The sequence below is a fragment of the Salvelinus fontinalis genome, chromosome 25 (genome assembly GCF_029448725.1).
Source record: "Salvelinus fontinalis isolate EN_2023a chromosome 25, ASM2944872v1, whole genome shotgun sequence".
NCBI classification, from domain to species: domain Eukaryota; kingdom Metazoa; phylum Chordata; class Actinopteri; order Salmoniformes; family Salmonidae; genus Salvelinus; species Salvelinus fontinalis.
The window spans coordinates 31,851,115-31,871,466 of NC_074689.1; the positions used below are offsets into that span (position 1 = coordinate 31,851,115).

The following is a 20,352-nucleotide window of genomic DNA, read 5'->3' on the forward strand; positions in this document are numbered from 1 at the left end:
AAATGGGGGTACTGGAGTAGTCACACAGTGAGTGGTCTAGCCTCATAGTGCTGGTTCCGAAACCGGACGGAACCGTCTACTTCTGTAATGACTTCCGGGGCCTGAACGAGGTCAGTAAGTTTGATGCCTACCCCATGCCCCGGGTGGACAAACTGATCGACCGCTTAGGGATGGCGAGATGCGTCAGCACCTTGGACCTGACGAAGGGGTACTGGCAGGTGCAACTGGCAGCAGCCGCACAGTGAGTACGCAGCGGCTTATCTGGATGACATAATTGTGCACAGTGACAATTGGGAGTCACCACTGTGTAAGTTACAGGCCGTGGTTGATGCGCTAAGGGATGCAGGTCTGACCGCGAACCCCAACAAGTGCAAGCTGGGCTACGCCGAAGTGTAGTACTTGGGATATCAGATCGGGAGGGGAAATGTGAAACCCCAAAAAGAAGAAAAAAATCGCTGCCATTAGGGGATGGCCGGTCCCCCGAACCAAGAGGCAGGTAAAGTCATTCCTGGGGTTAGCCGGCTACTACAGTAGATTTGTACCTAACTTTGCCGCAATAGCTTCTCCCCTCACAGATTTAACAAAGGCACGACTACCCCAGACGGTGCGATGAATGGAGGACACAGAGGCGGCGTTCCAGGCCCTGAAGGATGCGCTATGTTCCGGTACTCGTCACCGCGGACTTCTCAAAAAAACTCCTGGTCCAGACAGACACGTCTGACACCGGGGTAGGGGCCGTGTTGTCCCAAGAGCAGGAAGGCGAGGAGCACCCCATCATGTATGTCAGCAGGAAGCTCCTCCCGATGGAGAAGAAATACTCAATTGTCGAGAAGGCCCTCGACACCCTCAAGTACCCCCTCAAGTATTACTTCCTCGGGAGGAAGTTCACCCTGATTACTGACCATGCCCCCCTCGTGTGGATGGCATGAGGTAAGGACAGGAATGACCGTGTCACCCGCTGGTTCCTGTCCTTACAGCGATTCTCTGTCATCCACAGGTCGGGGGCCCAGCACGGCAATGCGGACACCCTATCCAGGAGGGATGCAAACCTAGCCCTGAGCATGCCTCCCTCCCAGTCAGGGCTAAGGGAGTGGGGGTGGTATCCCAGGAGGTCTACCCCGGGGGATGGTAATAGAGGGGAGGTACGTGAGGCGACGTTGGCTCCCTCGGCTGGGAATACGGGAGCTGGGCACCCCGACACGGACAGCTAAGTGGAGGTAATTAGAGGAAAGTGCCAACCAGCCATGGAGGCCAAATAAAAGGAGCACGATGGCACACCGCGGGAGAGAAGGGAGAGAGACAGACACCAGTTAAGAGAGAGAAGGAAGACTGAGCACAACCTAAGTTATTTCTTTGATATATTTATTTTCTGTCTTAGTAAAGTTGTTTTTTGGACTAAAACCTCCCTGTCTCTGTGTCAATCTCTGCACGCTCAACCCAACACCCCACGGTTTACCACACTGCGTTGAGACAATGAGTTATCAATGACCCAAGTCCAGCTCAGTTAATCCCTACCATTGTGTCGCTGAGTCATCACAATGCTTTAGCAAATGTACATTACACCAGGGGCATTGGTAGACACAATGTAAGTAACCTAATTTATGTCCCTCTAACTGCCCTGAATGCCTCAGCTGATCCTACAGCTATTGTATGCAGCAATCATGTGCCTATAAACCAGATGTATGCTGTTAGCACTAAGGCAATGTGCCCTAGTAGGAAGTCCACTGTGTGCAGCTCACCCTGCACTAACATAAATAACATGAGAATATCTGCTTCTGCTAAGCTTCCCAGTAAAGCAATGAAAACAAGCACACATCTCATTTGATACAGCAGTAGCAATACAAGGTTAAAACATTTACAGAAAATACAGAAATGCCAGGGGTGGAGGTGATGCTGTTTATATTCAGAACCACATTCCTCCTAAGCTTATGTTCATGTTAAATACTGTTGAAGTAATTTGGCTCCCGAGTGGCACAGATGGCACTGCATCTCAGTGCTAGAGGCGTCACTACAGACCTTGGTTCGATTCCAGGCTGTATCACAATCAGCCTTGATTGGGTGTTCCATAGGGTGGAGCACAATTGGCCAAGCGTCGTTAGGGTTTGGCCGGTGTAGGCCCGTCATTGTAAATAAGAATTTGTTCTTAACTGACTTGCCTAGTTAAATAAAAAATAAAGTTAAGAAGCCTTTTGGACCTAGACTTGGCGCTCCGGTACCACTTTCCGTGCGGTAGCAGAGAGAACATATTCATTACATAAATAGGCCCATTGAATTTTGGCTATCTTGCCGCTCCAAATATAATTTTAACTTCCCTAAGTGTAGGCAAGACCATAAGCAAATATGTAAACTGGGATATGACTAAAGAGTTAATCATGGTGATTTTTCCACAAATATACAGGTATTTTCCTTTCCATGGTGGCAAGATCGTATCTATTTTGCTAACTTTATATTAAAATGTACTTTAATGAGACAGATATTTCACCAGATGTGTAACTGTGAAGTATCTGGTTGACGGTTCCACTTACTACCAAATATGATGGTGAGAGGAAGCCCAGTGGCAGAATATGGAGTTAGATGGGTTTTGGCCGACATTCTGCACATTTTCTCATCGATGACACATTTGATCTCAATACAGTTTTCTGTTTCCAAAACTAGAATCTGTTACGAACAGAGTGGACAACGTTTTTTAGATTTTACCCTTTGCCAAAGTTTCCAAAACTTGCGTTGTTTAGAAGGAGTGCAATGGCGAATTGAGTTATCGCAAACGTCAAAGTGTAGGCGTTCCCTAATGGAAAATGCGCAACCTGGTCTCAGAGCATTTCGTATTATTCTATACGTAAATCCATATAGTACCCTACATTACTTTGGTGTGGTTACATAAGACAGATCGGGGTGGCTGGGTGGACGTATAACGTAGGTGGCCATAGAACGCGAACGTCTAGCAGCCCAAAGGTTGCGAGTTTGAATCTCATCACAGACAACTTTAGCATTTTATATAATTACCAACTTGTCAACTACTTGCTAATTTTTAGATAAATAAATATAAAAGCAATGTGCAACAATTTAAAAGATTTTACTGAGTTACAGTTCACACTTCTCCAGCATGCCAGTTGGCATCGAAGGTGAGCATTTGTCCACTGAAGTTGGTTACAATGCCAAACTGCTGTCAGGTCAAGACCCTGGTGAGGACAATGAGTACAAGTACGCAGATGGTCTTTCCTGAGACGGTTTCTGACAGTTTGTGCAGAAATTCGACACTAATGCAATCACACAGTTTCATCAGTTGTTTGGGTGGCTGGTCTCAGACAATCCTGCATGTGAAGAAGCCAGATGTGGAGGTCCTGGGTTGCAGTTTTTAAATGTGGTGTGCGGTTGTGAGGCCGGTTGATGGGCTGCCAAATTCTCTAAAACAACTTTGGAGGACGCTTAGGATAGAGAAATTAACATTGGATTCTCTGGCAACAGCTCTGGTGGACATTCCTGCAGTCAGCATGCCAATTGCACGCTCCCTCAAAACTTGAAACATCTGTGTCATTGTGTTGTATGACAAAACTGCACATTTTAGAGTGGCCTTTTATTGTCCCCAGCACAAGGTGTAATGATCATGTTTAATCAACTTCTTGATATGCCACACCTGTCAGGTGGATTATTTTGGAAAAGGAGAAATGCTCACTAACAGGGATTTAAACAAATTTGTGCACACAATTTCAGGTAAATAATATTTCTGTGCATATGGAACATTTCTGTGCTCTTTTATTTCATCTTATGAAAACTGGGGCCAACACTTTACATGTTGAGTTTATATATTTTTTCAGTATACTTTGCAACTACTTAGCATGTTAGCTAACCATTCCCTTCACCCTAACCTTAACCATTTTTGCTAACCCTTCACCTAACCTTAAACGTTTTAGCTAACCCTTCTTCTAATCCTAAACTTAACCCTTTAACCCAACTCCTAAATTTAACTTTAACCCTAACCCTTAACCTTAACCCTTAGCCTAGCTAACACGAGTGAGCTAGCTAACGTTAGCCACCTAGCAAAAATTCGTAACATATATGTTCTGTAAAAATCCTAACATATTGTACTTTTTGCAAATTCATAACACAGTCGTGAAGAGGACACGACAAAACCTATGCCCCCTCAGGAGACTGAAAAGATTTGGCGTGGTTCCTCAGATCCTCAAAGGTTCTACAGCTGTACCATAGAGAGCATCCTGACTGTTTGCATCACTGCCTGGTATGGCAACTGCTCGGCCTCCGACCGCAAGGTACTACAGAGGGTAGTGCGTACGGTCCAGTACACTTCCTGCCATCCAGGACCTCTATACCAGGCGGTGTCAGAGGAAGGCACTAAAAATGATCAAAGACTCCAGCCATCATAGTCATAGACTGTTCTCTTTGCTACCGCACGGCAAGCGCCAAGTCTAGGTCCAAAAGGCTTCAAAACAGCTTCTACCCCCAAGCCATAAGACTACTGAACATCTAATCAAATGCACACTGTTGCTACTCTCTGTTATTATCTATGCATAAGTCACTTTAATAACTTTACCTACTGTACATGTATATATTACCTCAATTACCTCGACTAACCCCGGTACCCCCTGTATACAATCTCGCTATTGTTAATTTACTGCTGCTCTTTAATTATTTGTTACTTTATTTCTTATTTTTCCTTTAGGTATTTTTCTTAAAACTGCATTGCTGATAAGTAAGCAAGTTCTACACCTGTTGTATTCGCAGCATATGATAAATACGATTTGATTTGATTTAATACAAATTGTAAATCATAACATATCACCCGAAATGGGTGATGGACAGCCATAAATGAATAGCCACTGTACCATACGAAACATAAAATAATTCACTAAATGTACGTATAGGATAATACGAAATGCTCTGAGAACACGTTGCAACACATGCTAGAACGCGTCAATAGGCTCTCGCTAGCTCGTGCTTGGCTCTGCCCATCTTCTTCCTTGTTCTGACCACTATGATTTTTTGGCCTTTCTAGGGAGTTTTTCCTAGCCACCGTGCTTCTACACCTGCATTGCTTGCTGTTTGGGGTTTTAGGCTGGGTTTCTGTACAGCACTTTGAGAGATCAGCTGATGTAAGAAGGGCTATATAAATACATTTGTTTTGAAATTTGATTTGATGATTCACTTGCTAAACTTGGAAACGACAGGATTTGGTCGATCTTGGGTTAGTTATAAACATCTTCTGCCCTAGTGTCCTGGCGGACAGAAAAAACGCTCTGATTGGCTCTTCGTCTTGTCAGTCACAACGGAACTATCCAATCAGCTGTCTTCACACAGAGGCCGTGATGAATCGTAAAATGTACCCGTTAGCTAGCTAACGCTAGCTATTTGACGAAATTGTATGACCGAAACAGCTTTCTTTTTTTAACCTAATCGCTGTCATTGTATAATCAAAATAACGGGAGATCACTTGGAGAAAAGGTAATAATATGCTAATACTGACTAACGTTAGCTACTGTAGCCCAGAGAGTAATGTGTTTCTGGTTGTCCTGGGCGCGTTTTCAGAGGTTATGCGTGGACAACAATCAATACTACAGCAAGGTGAAGGAACCAGCTAACGTTAGGAATTCTTACAGTTCTGATTATAAACATGGATGGCCATTCACCATCACCCATTCATTCAATTTGCATGCAAACGATTGTGAAAAAAGGCAATGACAAACTAGCTAGCTACATTGGTTAGCTAGCCCGCTAACCAGTTTGCTAGCTAGTGGTTTTGGCTATTGATCTTGCTTGCGACTGGTTGTTCAGAATAAAACTAGGGTAATTCTCAGTAAAAAAATCTCCATATTTGCTTTATTTTGGTCCGTTGGGCATTTTGTTGTAACTGTGGCCTCCATAATGAGCCTTATTTGCTAACCTGCACTATGTACTGGCCCATTTCAGAACAGCCTGCTAATGTGACGTTAACAGTACTATATCATTACATTGTTTAATTAAACCTGTGTCATCATGTGTCACTTTTTTTTTTCACCTTTATTTAACCAGGTAGGCAAGTTGAGAACACGTTCTCATTTACAATTGCGACCTGGCCAAGATAAAGCAAAGCAGTTCGACACATACAACAACACAGAGTTACACATGGAGTAAAACAAACATACAGTCAATAATACAGTAGAAAAATAAGTCTATGTAATGGACTGCCACGTTTTATGTTTCAGCCAAGTGTCTGAATAAATAACTAGCACTTTAAAAAAAAAAACCTGCTTTAACATAGTTGTGTTAGTAGGCTTACAGACAAAAATAATAATTGTGTTGCTTTTTGTGACCTGTCAAATTGATTTGTTTTTCACAAATCACAATCTGATGCTCATACTGATTGCAGTATTTGAACAGATCGATACATAATGTGTTATTGGCAGTGTCTTTTCAATTGGTTGGTTTGGTCTTGCAGTGAGTGTCCCACAAATAAAGGCATTAGAGACTGTTGCCACTGAAACAGATGCCATTGTAATGAATATGTTTGGTACTGTACAGCTAAATCTAACTTGATCCTATTCTACCCACAGTGTAAAGAGGCTGGTTTGATGTGCACGGCACTGGGAGAGGAGGCACCATGAGTAGGGAGCTGGATGCGCTGACTGTGGTGAACCAGCTACGAGATCTTGCAGCTGACCCCCTCAACAGACGAGCCATAGTACAGGACAACGGCTGCTTACCGGGCCTCATCCTCTTTCTGGACCACCCCAACCCTCAGGTCGTCTACTCAGCATTATTGGTAAGGCTCATCCACCATCATTTGGTCATTTTGTTGGTTATGCAAGGTCAGGAATTTTCCTTGCTCCAGGCCCTGTAATGCACAGTGGTTGAAAAAGTACCCAATTGTCATAATTTAGTAAAAGTAAAGATACCTTAATAGAAAATGACTCAAGTAAAAGTGAAAGTCGCCCAGTAAAATAATACTTGAGTAAAAGTATTTGGTTATCCATTTTTTTAAGTATCAAAGGTAAAAGTGTAAATCATTTCAAATTATTATATTAGGCAAATCAGACGGCACGATTTTCTTGTTTTTTAAATTTACGGATAGCCAGGAGCACACTCCACACTCAGACATAATTTAAAAACAAAGCATTTGTGTTTAGTCAGTCCGCCAGGTCAGATGCAGTCAAGATGACCAGGCATTTTTTCTCTAAGTGTGTAAATTAGACAATTTTCATGGCCTGCTAAGCATTCAAAATGTAACGACCACTTTTGGATGTCATGGAAAATGTATGGAGTAGAAAGTACATTATTTTCTTTAGGAATGTAGTGGAGTAAAAGTTGTCAAAAAAAATATAAATAGTAAAGTACAGATACCCCAAAACATGACTCAAGTAAAAATACTGGAAAGTACTACTTAAGTATGGTTATGCAGAAATGTGACCTGATCCATTGATCAAAAGGAATTGGAACAGGGAAGAAAGATCTAGGCTAATCTTGAGTGTACCAGCAGTGTGCACATATTCTCGTACTGCTCATGATAACAAGTGTCAGTCTGAGGAGTTTATTTACACAAGTTATGTAGCTGTCCTCTCGAGGGGTTCTAAAAGTGAGGTGGTTTGTGTGTTCTTGTCATGTGCCCCCCCCGCTGTCCAGTTGCTTCAGGACAGGTTAGAGTGATGGTGTGTTCTCAGGCATATCTCCAAGAATCCGCACACACATCTGAGTGGTTTATATAATAGTTCTTATTTAGTGGTGACCTGGACACTGTACTTGTTGCGTGTTTGCATTGGTTATGCAACACACACATACCCAGTACTTGCTCTTGCTGCACGTAAGTGGCTGGTTGGCTGCTTAGCCATGTGTGGTGTGTGTTTGTGTGTATGCGTCTTTGCTTGTCTGATTTTTAACACACACTACAGTGTTTCCCCTATTTTCTACCCCCCCCCCCCACCTCCTACCGCTACTACCAATGCAACCCAACCCCCCCTGCAGCAGCAGCCTCAACCCTTGCCACCACTACTGAAAACAATTCTGGGGGAAACACTGTTCCCTGACAGACATAAAACCAAAGATGGTGTTAGGTCAGTTTGAGGTAATGGTTTCCCTTGTCCTTCCAGGCAGTACGCTACCTGGCAGAATGTCGGACCAACAGAGAGAAGATGAAGGGAGAGCTGGGCATGATGCTGAGTCTGCAGAATGTCATGCAGAAGTAAGTCCCCTCCCCATCACCGCCACTGCACTGCATCAGAATGAGCAGACAGACACACACACATGGAAGCATACTGTGCACTTTTCACTTAAACCTCATCCTAGTATTTCTCTTGCTTTCAGCAGGCAATATGTGCATGTTTGCAAATGTTCTGGACAGGAACGTTGTCTAAGGTTGACATGTAAGGATGAATTTGATTAATTCTGATTTAAAGTGGGTCTGTAAACAATTAATTTGCTGTTTCCACACATTGAGGGATTTAATGCAACCTGCCAGTTGTTTTTTTTAAATATCACAATTAATCTAGTCAGTGTTCTCACTGGCTTTTGTTAAATGCTGAACAATGTTAGGGTTGCCAGGTATTTCTCTCAAGGACTGTTATATTGGGCTGTGCAGCCAAGATCTACACTTTCATCACTGCCTCTGTCATGTTCATGTCCATTGAATGCCATGTAGCCAGGCATAAAACATTTACAATTTAATTTACCCTTACTATATACCCTTTATTATTTAGGAAGCGTTTTAATTTAATTTATTGACCCTTATTGACCCTTATTTTTATCAGTTGACTGAGAACATATTCTCTTTTACAGCAACGACCTGGGGAAGAGTTATAGGGGGGAGGAGAGGGTATAAATGAGCCACCTTTGGGTACCTTGCTAAATCAAAATGGCCGACACATTGTGGTCACCGAGAGGCGGCTCTCTAGTCTTTAGATGTGTGTGATGCTCCAGATTGGGTTGTTGGGTGAGAGTATCTGGAGGGTGTTTGGCGTTACGATTGCTGCTTATCACTGGCACTAAGATGGAGATATGCCAGCGGTTGGCAGGCCCATACCAGGCTGTATGATCTTCTCCTAGGGCCCAACTCTCTGTGAGACTGACCCTGGGCCTGGAGCTAACCAGCCAGTCACTTCAGCTAGTGACAGGCCCTGTCAAGAAGGGCCCTGTGGTCACACGGCTCCCCCTGCTACCATTCTACACACCCTGACTTTGGGCAGAGGTCGTTCATGGCTGGAGAGTGTGAACACAAGACTTAAGGGAGGGACAGGCCAGCGAAGTTTCTCTATGTTGGTGTTAACACCAGTCCAGTCCCAAGGCTCTGCTGTTACTCTGTGTGGGGATTAATTTTATTTTAAAGCTGTTTCGAGTCCTTTAAAGAAAATTGGTAGTGATACCATGTAGCTTGTGGAAGGTGCGTTGTCTAGTCCATTCGGAAAGTATTCAGACTTTTTCCACATTTTGTTACGTTACAGCCTTATTATAAAATTGATTACATTATTTTTTCCACTCATCAATCTACACACACTACCCCATAATAACAAAGCAAAAACAGGTTTTTAGAAATTGTTGCTAATTTATAAAAAAAAAAAAAAAAAAAACATCAGACCCTTTACTTTCTTGAAGCACATTTGGCAGCGATTACATCCTCAAGTCTTCTTGGGTATGACGCTACAAGCTTGGCACACCTGTATTTGGGGAGTTTCTCCAATTCTTCTCTGCAGATCCTCTCAAGCTCTGTCTGGTTGGGAGCGTTGCTGCACAGCTATTTTCAGGTCTCCAGAGATGTTCGATTGGGTTCAAGTCCGGTCTCTGGCTGGGCCACTCATGGACATTCAGAGACTTGTCGCGAAGCCACTCCTGCGTTGTCTTGGCTGTGTGCTTAGGGTCGTTGTCCTGTTGGAAGGTGAACCTTCGCCCCTGTCTGAGGTCTTGAGCACTCTGGAGCAGGTTTTCATCAAGGATCTCTGTACTTTACTCTGTTCATATTTCCCTCTCTCCTGACTCGTCTCACAGTCCCTGCCGGTGAAAAACATCCCCACAGCATGATGTTGCCACCACTCTTCACCATAGGGATGGTGCCAGGTTTCCTCCTGACGTGATGCTTGTCATTCAGGCCAAAAAGTTGAATCTTGGTTTCATCAGACCAGAGAATCTTGTTTCTCATGGTCTGAGAGTCCTTTCGGTGCCTTTTGGCAAACTCCAAGCGGGCTGTCATGTGCCTTTTACTGAGGAGTGGCTTCCGTCTGGCCACTCTATTGTAAAGACCTGATTGGTGGAGTGCTGCAGAGATGGTTGTCTTTCTGGAAGGATCTCCCATCTCCACAGAGGGACTCAGAGTGACCATCAGGTTCTTGGTCACCTCCCTGACGAAGGCCCTTCTCCCCAAATTGCTCAGTTTGGCCGGGCGGCCAGCTCTTGGAAGTCTTGGTGGTTCCAAACTTCTTCCATTTAAGAATGATCGAGGACACTGTGTTCTTGGGGGATCTTCAATGCTGCGGACATTTTTTGGTACCCTTCCCCAGATCTATGGCTCGACACAATTTTGTCTAGGAGCTCTATGAAAAATTCCTTACACCTCATGACTTGGTTTTTTTCTCTGACATACACTGTCAACTGTGGGAGCTTCTATAGACCGGTGTGTGCTTTTCCAAATCATGTCCAATCAATTGAATTTGCCACAGGTGGACTCCAATCAAGTTGTAGAAACATCTCAAGGATGATGAATGGAAACAGGATGTACCTGAGCTCAATTTTAGGTCTCATAGCAAAGGGTCTGAATACTTATGTTAATAAGTTACTTCTGTTTTTTATTTTTAATACATTTGCAAAAATTTCTAAAAATCAGTTTTTGCTTTGTCATTATGGGGTATTGTGTGTAGATTGATGAGGCTGTAATTGAACAAAATGTGGGAAAAGTAAAGGGGTATTCCGAATGCACCATGTATGTATATGTGTGTATATATATATATATATATATGTGTGTTAATGAGAGAGCGATATATGATCGTAAGTAAGGTTTGCTATTATTATGTTTTAGTCAAATATTATATCTGTTTGGGCTTCTTCCGGTCAATTTGCAGTCTACAAATGATTTGTAATTATGTTCTGGCACCCGACCATTCGTTCAAGAAAAAATCAGCCCACGGCTGAATCTAGCTGATGATCCCTGATCTAGAGCTTAGCCATGCTTTCCGCTAAGGAGGCATTGTACTTCTATTAGCCAAGCTAACGTATGCTTCAGAAATCATATTTACTGATCAATCTCGCTCTTTCAATTATGATCTGTCTGATGTTCTCTGTTGAATAAGAAGACTTTTAATACTTTCATTAACATTATAGTCTATTATTAGACATTTTAGAGACTGACAGAGACCTTTGTGATTGTGAATGTTTGGCCGTTTTTATGATTGTAGTGGTAATTTCTCCTTCAACAGGGCTGTCTATTTATTCAGTGGAAAGGTTAGGTAGTGACAAGCCTGTCACAGTGGCTCTCTGTAGGCGTATGGGACCCCCCCCCTCCCCCTCATGCAGCTGGACAGCTCTCTTACCATGCAGTTTGTCTGGCAGAGCGACGACCTTTAGAAATATCAACCACTCTGAGAGAGACATGGACAGGCTTAGACCACAGAGGACAGGACACTGAACTGTAACGGAGACCGCCGTCGTCCTGTTGTACAAAGAGACAGAGTAGACATGGATACTTTTTACTGTGTATGTCCACTTTTCTTCTGACTTGGATTCACTGCTACCATCTTGCCCTTGTCTGGATTTGAGGAGAGTATGACGAAGAAGTCAAGGTTTTTTAAATTAATGTAAAAAAACAAATATCTCTAACAGCAAGTATGCATTTGTTTGCTGAGAGAACTGTCCACAAAATTATTTGAAAATGAAATGTTTTATACTTCTCTCGTTCTTCTCCCCTCTCTCAGGAGCAGCTCCCCAGGGGAGACCAAGCTGCTGGCGTCTGAGATCTATGAGATTCTGCAGGCAGCTGGTAATGAGGCAGAGCAGGCTGAGGCTGCCTCCTGCAGACGCAAGGCCCACTTCTTCCTGGGCTCCACCAACAAGAGGGCCAAGACCGTGGTGCTGCACATCGACGGTCTGGATGACTCGGTGAGTGGATAGTGATGTCTCCACCTTGTACAAACACTATGACACCTGAGGAGATCAGTTTGCCAAACCAAAAATCCAGGCTTTATTCCAAACAGTTTTTTTGCTTCATGACTTCTGGCCTTAATGTGTCTCACTGGAATCAAAACGGGTGAGGAATCAAATCTGTCTTCTTTATAGTGATAGGCTAACACATTTCGAGAAGTCACCACCACTAGAACCCCTGAGACAGGCATATTGTTGCTCTGTTGTCACGGTGACCACAGTGTTAACAGAGGTTGTCAGGGAGTGTAGGTCAGTGTTGTAAATGTCAACCATTGAACAGCAGGGGGTTGAGATCAGACCTGAATACCACACCACAGGAGAGCTGCACCTGTCCCTGATCACATTACACCAGACAGACTCAGTGACACACCACTCATATCTCCACACACACAGGACAATGAGAGATGAGCTCTTTTGAAATGTCATGTTGATTGTTATGTTGCTGCTGTAAATGTAATCTAACAGGAAACCCCTTCATCCGAATAGAACGTAGATGGTTACATTTGTATCCGGCGCTGCTTTCGCGTCAATATTGTATTTTCTCGTCCTCTAATTTTGTTTATTTTCCCCCTGCTGTCTCTCAGACTCGGAGAAGTCTGTGTGAGGAGGCCCTGCTGAAGATCCGGGGGGTGATCAGCTTCACCTTCCAGATGGCTGTGAAGAGGTGTGTGGTCAGGATCCGCTCTGACATCAAGGCTGAGGTGAGTCCGACCACAAAGGTGCGCTCCATCCATTGAACACTGCACTCTGGCCAGAGAAGAAGAGTTTAAAACATCAGTTATTTTGGTTACAAATCTGTTATACAAAGACCGCCCATCTTTTGTTCCTCAGGCACTGGGCACGGCGATCAACTCCACCAAGGTGATGAAGGCTGCACAGGTGGTGAAGGGAGAGGATGGAGGAGAGGTGAGTAGAAGGAGGGGGAGGGATAGTACTCAAATCAAACTCAACTTTATTTAAAGTGCATTTGAAATCGCAACATTTTATAGTAAAATGAACGGGGGGAAAAAACCTGAAGGTAATAAAATAGATTAATAAAACAACATCAAAACAAAAAACCTTTTCTAAAATAATAGTGAAACCATTGTTTTAAAGGCCAAGCTAAATAACTGTAAAATAATTTATTAAAGACCAGGCTGAAAAAGGTGAATTTTCAAACGTGATTCAAAAATCTCAACTGTGACCGGTTGCCCTGTTACCTGACAGGGCAAGTCTTTATGGTGGGTTATATTAGGGTGCTGTGGTTCATTCTCTAACTCAAACGGTCCACACCCAGTGGGAGTAGGCATGGTAGAGCTGGAGATGCTTCTGTGTCTCTGTGTGCTGGGGATGGTAGTTATTTGGAGTGACTGTTAGCTTGTCATATCTCTCTGTCCTGAGGGCGTTACTCACCGCCTAGTCACATGACCAATCCCAGCATGCCCTCGAAGCAGTGTGTCACAACACCCTGTATCTATAGGAAACCAAACCCCCTACACCCATCAAATGTTATATGTCACAGTCTACACCTGTTGTTTACGAAGCAGAACAGTGAAATGCTTACTTAGGGGCCCTTCCTAAACATGCAGAATACCATAAAAAATACATGAGGATGATAGGATAAAAACATTAGTAACACAAGGAACTCCCCCTCCCTGCTGAAGTAGTTAAATTAGACGAGACCACTGCTCCCCTCCCCCTGGTCACTGTGATGGTAGGCTGGGGGGAGTTTTCTCAACAGGAGCCACAGCGCCTCACTGACCTGCTGCTGTTCCCCTGCTGTCCAGCAGGGGGAAGAGCTGGTTCACTTATGTTTCAGACATGGCACTAGAGGTCGAGAATAGTTTGAGGTTGCCTGATCTTGGTTTTGTTGTCTTCACTATATATTTTTTTTTTGTCAAACCAGTTTGCCACTAGGTAGGGATTCTGAACTATTCCCTGTTGTCTCCCCCCCCCCCCCCCCCCCCCCCCCCAGCTGATGCTTCCATTCCAGGAGGGTGCAGAGGAGGAGGCGGTGGTGGAGCACAACGAGGACATCCCAGACTACCTCCCTGAGGAGGAAAGCCCGTCTCAGGAGCAGGACAAGGCCGTGACACGCGTTGGCTCCATCACAGATGGCGTGGGCTGGCTCAGCACAGCCGCCAACTTCCTGTCCCGCTCCTTCTACTGGTGACCACTTCCTGTGTCAGTCCCAATCGTCACAAGCCCACTAACCACCACCCGACGGTCACCTTAGCCCCGCCTATTTCATCCAGCCCTTTTACACTGCTCTCTAGTCCCTCTCAGCAGCCACACAGAGTACCACTCTGCTCAGTGTACAAGGAGCGCTGGACTGCCAAGTGCAACCTGCAATAACCTTTACTTGTTTATAAAACAAAATTAGTTAAGATAATGCTAGCTACTGTACCACAGGCTGAACTCGCTGCACACTAAATACACTCAAGTCAATCTACTCGTTATGCGTCTCATAAGCCATAGACAAAGGACTTCAGAATCAGCTTACATCTCTTTTCCTTTAGGGAAGTAGTTTTCTCTGACGCCCGATGGGTCCATCATCTCTTTGAAACCAAATTGCATTGTGGGAATGTGTTGTGCTGCATCGTCTTCTGAGTTTGAGCGATTGCATTGAATGGTGCTGCGCTTGTGGAAATTGGAGTGGTTTTTGTGCTCTCTGTTGCTTCTTTTCCTCATCTTTGTTTTGATAAGGTTTTTTCACCCTTTTTCTGTTTGCCAATTTGAAAATCCCTAATTCACTTTTCGTTCCCCTGCAGTGGGGGGCTTTTGTTTGTGCCAATCTTGCTCACTGCCTTGTTTTCATCATGTCTCTATCCTTTGTTGTGTGCCTTTTGGACTCTTCACTGCCATGTATTGCTATGTATTTGTCCAGTTTAAGTTCACTCGAAACCTCTGAAGCCTTGTGAATAATGCAAACTGTCTTCTCTGCGTTGGAAGCTATTTCCCCTAGCAGCTCATGTCTCTCATAGAGAGATGTCATATTTTTAGCGAGACAAAGAGACCCCGGTGAAGGACGGCTGATGACACTAGCTGCTCCATAGAGGACTGATGCAGAAAGAAAAGGGAAATGATGCTTACTGTTATACTGTAGAAAGTCGACTTTAGTACACATTACTTCTCGTTAAATCCTCCTAGGACTTGGGAGTCTCTTGGTTGTACAGTAGAGGTGGGTGTTCAGACGGATCATTGTTTATGTTGAAGTTGTGATGCGTTGACTCGCATCAAATTTACTTCTTTAGCCTTTTCCCCTTCATCAGTGTTTTCATATGGGATTATCATACGGTCATCTGTCGTCTGAAAGGTCTGATTTAGAGTAGACAACTGGTCCTAAATCGGTGTGGTAGAGACAACCACCTCAGGGCTTGATAGCCACCTGCTAAATGTGTGTCCCTCACCCTTAAGCCCATCAACATGTTCACTATTGTGGCCTAGCCACTATAAATGTTTGTTTTTTTACCCCCCTTTAGCCAGCAGTGTCCTTAAAATGACATACACATACGGACACACCATTGCTGCTGTCAGAAGGACACTAGAGGTGTAAGCAGTATCACTGGTCTGGATATGTACATTTCAAATCAAATTTTGGTCACGGTAACACATATTTAGCAGATGTTATTGCGGGTGTAGCGAAATGCTTGTGTTCCTAGCTCCAAAAGTGCAGTAGTATCTAACAATTCACAATAATACACACTAATCTAAAAGCAAAAGAATGGAATTAAGAAATATATAAATATTCGGACGAGCAATGTCGGAGTGGCATTGACTAAAACACAGTAAGAGTAGAATACAGTATATACATATGAAATTAGTAAAACAGTATTTAAACATATATTAAAGTGACTAATGTTCCATTATTAAAGTGACCAGTCTTTAAGGTGCAGGGTTGAGTAACCGGGTGGTAGCCGGCTAGTGATGGCTATTTAACAGTCTGATGGCCTTGAGATACAAGCTGTTTTTCAGTCTCTGTGGCCCAGCTTTGATTCACTTGTACTGACCTCACATTCTGGATGGTAGTGGGGTGAACAGGCCGTGGCTCGGGTGGTTGATGTCCTTGATGATCTTTTAGGCCTTCCTGTGACATCGGGTGCTGTAGGTGTCCTGGAGGGCAGGCAGTGTGCCCCCATTGATGCGTTGGGCAGACTGCACCACCCTCTGGTAATGGTGCCTGGTTTCCTAGCAACATTAATCATAAAGTTAATCTCAGTCCTTATTTCAGGAAGAAATCATGTTTTTTTCTGTTCAACAGTTATTCTCTGTCTCCATTTTACTTTGTTGTTGAAAGATGCAACACATTTAAAATGTAGATATTGCCCTTTGTGAAGAGGTTTTGACTGAAACATTGAAGTTCGATATTAGGTTCTTGCATAGATTCCTCTTTGGATTGACTTTTTATTCATTTTGAGGAACCCTTTCATACCTGTAATCCTTTTCCAGCTGAATTCTGATCTCATTGTGGAAAGAAAGTGCTGACCAGACAATAGTTATCCTTCTGGAGGCCAAACCCACAGCTCACACAGCTAGTAGAATGGTGTGATTTAACCTTTTACTGCAGTGGGCTAAATCAGGGTCACACAGTGTTTCTTGGTAGTCTTAAACAGATCTACTTTGAAACAAAAGTATACACCTCACACACATGGTTATGGGCTTAAAAAAAAGACCTGTACCATGTCAGATATAGAGTTGAAATGTATTACATTTTGAGTTTGCATGCTAATATTACACTTTTATATACATCACAGAAGACTGAAATAATGTTTATTAATTATGAAAAATATTAATAACATTCCACCCATAAGGCCACTTGGGGGCGATTTGGTTGTTTGACTGCAAGAAAGGCCTACAATAACCTCAGAATTGACCTAATAACGTATATCCACTACAGTGAGTTTATTCTCTATCTGCATCCCTCAGAAGCAGTGCTTACGAACAAGTCGTAGGATGAAGTCATCACTTCTATTGTTTAACATGAACAGCATCAGTCATGACTTAAGTTGCAACATGTAAAGTACATTTTAATATAAGTTGCACTACTTGTACTGTATATCAGATACTTGAACAAGTTTTTTTTGTCTCGGTTTAAATCTCTTATGTCAAATCAAATGTTAATTTGTGCCGAATACAACATGTGTAGACTTTACCGTGAAATGCTTACTTACGAGCCCTTAAACAACAATGCAGAGTTAAATAAGGAAATAAACACATGAAATAAAATGGATGAGTGAAGCTGTGTGAGATATGCAGTTTGTTTTTAAGCTCACCCTATCGTTTAATAGTCACTCCATCAGGATGGCTGACAGAATCATGTAGCAAGTCCTCAGAATAGCAGAAGCTTCTCATGTACAGTGTGTATCTGCTGTCTAATGTAATATAATGTATTTCAGATCTGAAAACAGTTGATTTACGATTAAGGCAAAGAATATTAAAAATAACTTAAAAATATAAATGGTTTGCGTCTGTGTTAGCTGTGTGTTAGCTGATGGGGGGACTTTCATTTCATGAGTATTCCAGAAAAGGGCCACACTTGGCATGTTGTGTGTGTGCATTGAGTTGAATTCCATTGTCATAGGATTTCTGAAACCTGAAACCTCTTCCCATAGGAAGAGCAAGACTTTGTCCTAGGTACGCAGTCATCTACCATGGCCATAGTACAGCAGCTATAAACCTGCTTGTGTTGCCAGATCAAAATGCTGAGGGCAGCAGCTGTACTTGTAGAGTGGGATAGAACAAGATTTGATTAAATCAGTTTTCCTTGCGGGTGCAGAAGTGAACTGCCCCAGGTCAACCCCCTGCCTGGCCTGGTCCACCTCTCCCCCTGCCTGGCCTGGTCCCCCCTCTCCCCCTGCCTGGCCTGGTCCCCCCTCTCCCCCTGCCTGGCCTGGTCCCCCCTCTCCCCCTGCCTGGCCTGGTCCCCCCTCTCCCCCTGCCTGGCCTGGTCCCCCTTCTCCCCCTGCCTGGCCTGGTCCCCCCTCTCCCCCTGCCTGGCCTGGTCCCCGGTCCCCCCCTGCCTGGTCCCCCCCCCTGCCTGGTCCCCCCCTGCCTGGCCTGGTCCCCCCTCTCCCCCTGCCTGGCCCGGTCCACCTCTCCCCCTGCCTGGCCCGGTCCCCCCCTCCCCTGTTGGTTTTCATACAGATCAACATTGACTGGTCTCGCCTTAATTTCACCCAACTATATGAACTGAAGCAGAGCACTGAACATTGCACGATCAGTAAAGGAAGGACCAAGAGTTCATGGAGGGCATGCATTGTTGTCAGTAAAACATATTACTACAATATTTAAAAAAAATCCCTGTTATTTATTATTCGTACCGTCTCTTAGTGTCCTTTTAACCATGAACTTCCTGTTATTATGAACCCATCTATCATAGCCCCACCTATGAACATTTTGAGGCACAGTGTGACTGACCTATTCTGAAAAAGCTACAATGAGCCTCACTTTACCAAGCAGGGTAACCGAGACCATACGCATGTGGAGGGCAAGTGCATCAGACCACAGAAGACTTTCGGGCCCTCTGGGGAAATATGACGTGCTCTCCGCTAGAGGGAGTCAGTTAGCTGGGAAATGTGTGGAAATGACAAATTGTGACCAACAAGAATGAAAACCAACTCAAAACTTGCCATTCATTGTTCAATCGCATGTCAGCACCGAGGACAAGGAGAAACATACTGGCAACTGGTTTTCTACAATGATGCAATAGACCTCTAAAAATGTTCAGTTTCAGTTGGCTTTAAAGGCTAGCAAAAAGGAAATTCCTCAATGGAATTTTCCGCATTGGAAGTAAATTGGAATTGACCCCAACCCTGATTTAGCAACGGTTTAAGCAATATAGAGTTCTAAAGCAGCTCACTGAAGTCAGGCCCAAGTGACCCTGTAAGAAGATTTGAGATGTTTTGCCCCCCCCCCCCCCAAAAGTAAAAGATAAATTGAGTTAAGCAGTAATTGAACAGGGTAGCTGAAGCATTGAACCTTGACTTAGTGCCTTCAGAAAGTATTCATACCCCGTGACTTATTCCACATGTTGTTATGGTACAGCCTGAATTTAAAATGTATAAAACAAATTCATCATCTACAAAATACCCCATAATGACAAAGTGATTTTTTTTTAATGTTGAAATGTTAGGAAATGTATTTAAAATTAAATACAGGGATATATAATTGAGTCAATACATGTTAGAATCACCTTTGGCAGTGATTACAGCTGTGACTCTTCCTGGGTAAGTCTAAATGCTTTGCAAGCCTGTATTATAAAGTATTTGCACATTATTCTTAACAAAAATTCTACAAGCTCCGTCAAGTTGGTTGTTGATGAATGCTAGACAGCCATTTTCAGGTCCTGCCATAAATGTTCAAGTCAGGAACATTCAATGTCCTGTCTTGGTAAGCAACCAGTGCAGATTTAGCCCTGAATTGTAGGTTATTGTCCTGCTGAAAGGTGCATTTGTCTCTCATTGTCTGTTGGAAACCAGGTTTTCCCCTACGATTGTGTCTGTGCTTAGGTCTATTCACAGTTTATTTTTATCCTAAAAAAAACTCCTTATTCCTTGCCGATGACAAGCATATCCATAACATAATGCAGCCACCACCATGCTTGAAAATATGAAGAGTGATAGTCAGTGATGTGTTGTTGGATTTGCCTCAAACATAACACTTTGTATTCAGGACGGAAAGTTAATTTCTATGCCATATTTTTTTCAGTTTTACTTTAGTGCCTTATTGCAAACAACCTAAGTTGTGGAATATTTTTATTCTGCACAGGCTTCCTTATTTTCACTCTGTCAGTTAGATTAGTATTGTGGATTAACTACGTTGTTAATTCATCCTCCAGTTTTCTATCACAACCTTTAAACTGTAACTGTTTTAAATTCACCTTTGGTCTCCTGGTGAAATCCCTGAGTGGTTTCCATCCTCTCCAGCAACTGAGTTAGGAAGGACGCCTGTATCTTTGTAGTGACTAGGTGTATTGATACACCATCCAAAGTGTAATTAATAACTTCACCATGATCAAAGGGATATTAAATGTCTGCTTTTTTTCATGGACCCATCGACCAATTAGTGCCCTTTGTGAGGCACTTGAAAACCTCTAGTCTTTGAGGTTGAATCTGTGTTTGCAATTCCCTGCTCGTCTGAGGGACCTTACAATTATCTGTATGTGTGGGGTACAGAGGTGAGGTAGTCATTCAAAAATCATGCTAAACACTATTATTGAACACAGTGAGTCCATGCAATTTGTGACTTGTTAAGCACATTTTTACTCCT

The 20,352-nt window shown here is 43.4% G+C and overlaps 1 protein-coding gene across 3 annotated transcripts; it reads left to right on the forward strand.

The window, feature by feature from the left end:
* The first annotated feature begins 4,969 nt into the window (after positions 1-4,969).
* Positions 4,970-17,542, forward strand: LOC129823135 (armadillo repeat-containing protein 1-like). Of its 3 annotated transcripts, none has more exons than XM_055881907.1 (7): positions 4,970-5,108; positions 6,546-6,754; positions 8,076-8,167; positions 11,880-12,063; positions 12,690-12,806; positions 12,937-13,011; positions 14,060-17,542. In XM_055881907.1, the coding sequence occupies exons 2-7, from the start codon at positions 6,593-6,595 to the stop codon at positions 14,255-14,257; spliced, it is 828 nt and encodes a 275-aa protein (XP_055737882.1). In that variant the 5' UTR covers positions 4,970-5,108; positions 6,546-6,592; the 3' UTR covers positions 14,258-17,542. The 3 variants fall into 3 exon arrangements, with proteins under 3 accessions (XP_055737882.1, XP_055737881.1, XP_055737883.1); XM_055881906.1 differs by lacking the exon at positions 4,970-5,108 and adding an exon at positions 5,115-5,457; XM_055881908.1 differs by lacking the exon at positions 4,970-5,108 and adding an exon at positions 5,490-5,577.
* The last annotated feature ends 2,810 nt before the right edge of the window (positions 17,543-20,352 follow it).

Coding starts and splice junctions, on each gene's coding strand:
- LOC129823135 (XM_055881907.1), top strand. CDS start 6,593: ATGAGTAGGGAGCTGGATGCGCTGACTGTGGTGAACCAGCTACGAGAT. Junction 8,168..11,879: donor CTGCAGAATGTCATGCAGAA/GTAAGTCCCCTC, acceptor CCCCTCTCTCAG/GAGCAGCTCCCCAGGGGAGA. Junction 12,064..12,689: donor TCGACGGTCTGGATGACTCG/GTGAGTGGATAG, acceptor GCTGTCTCTCAG/ACTCGGAGAAGTCTGTGTGA.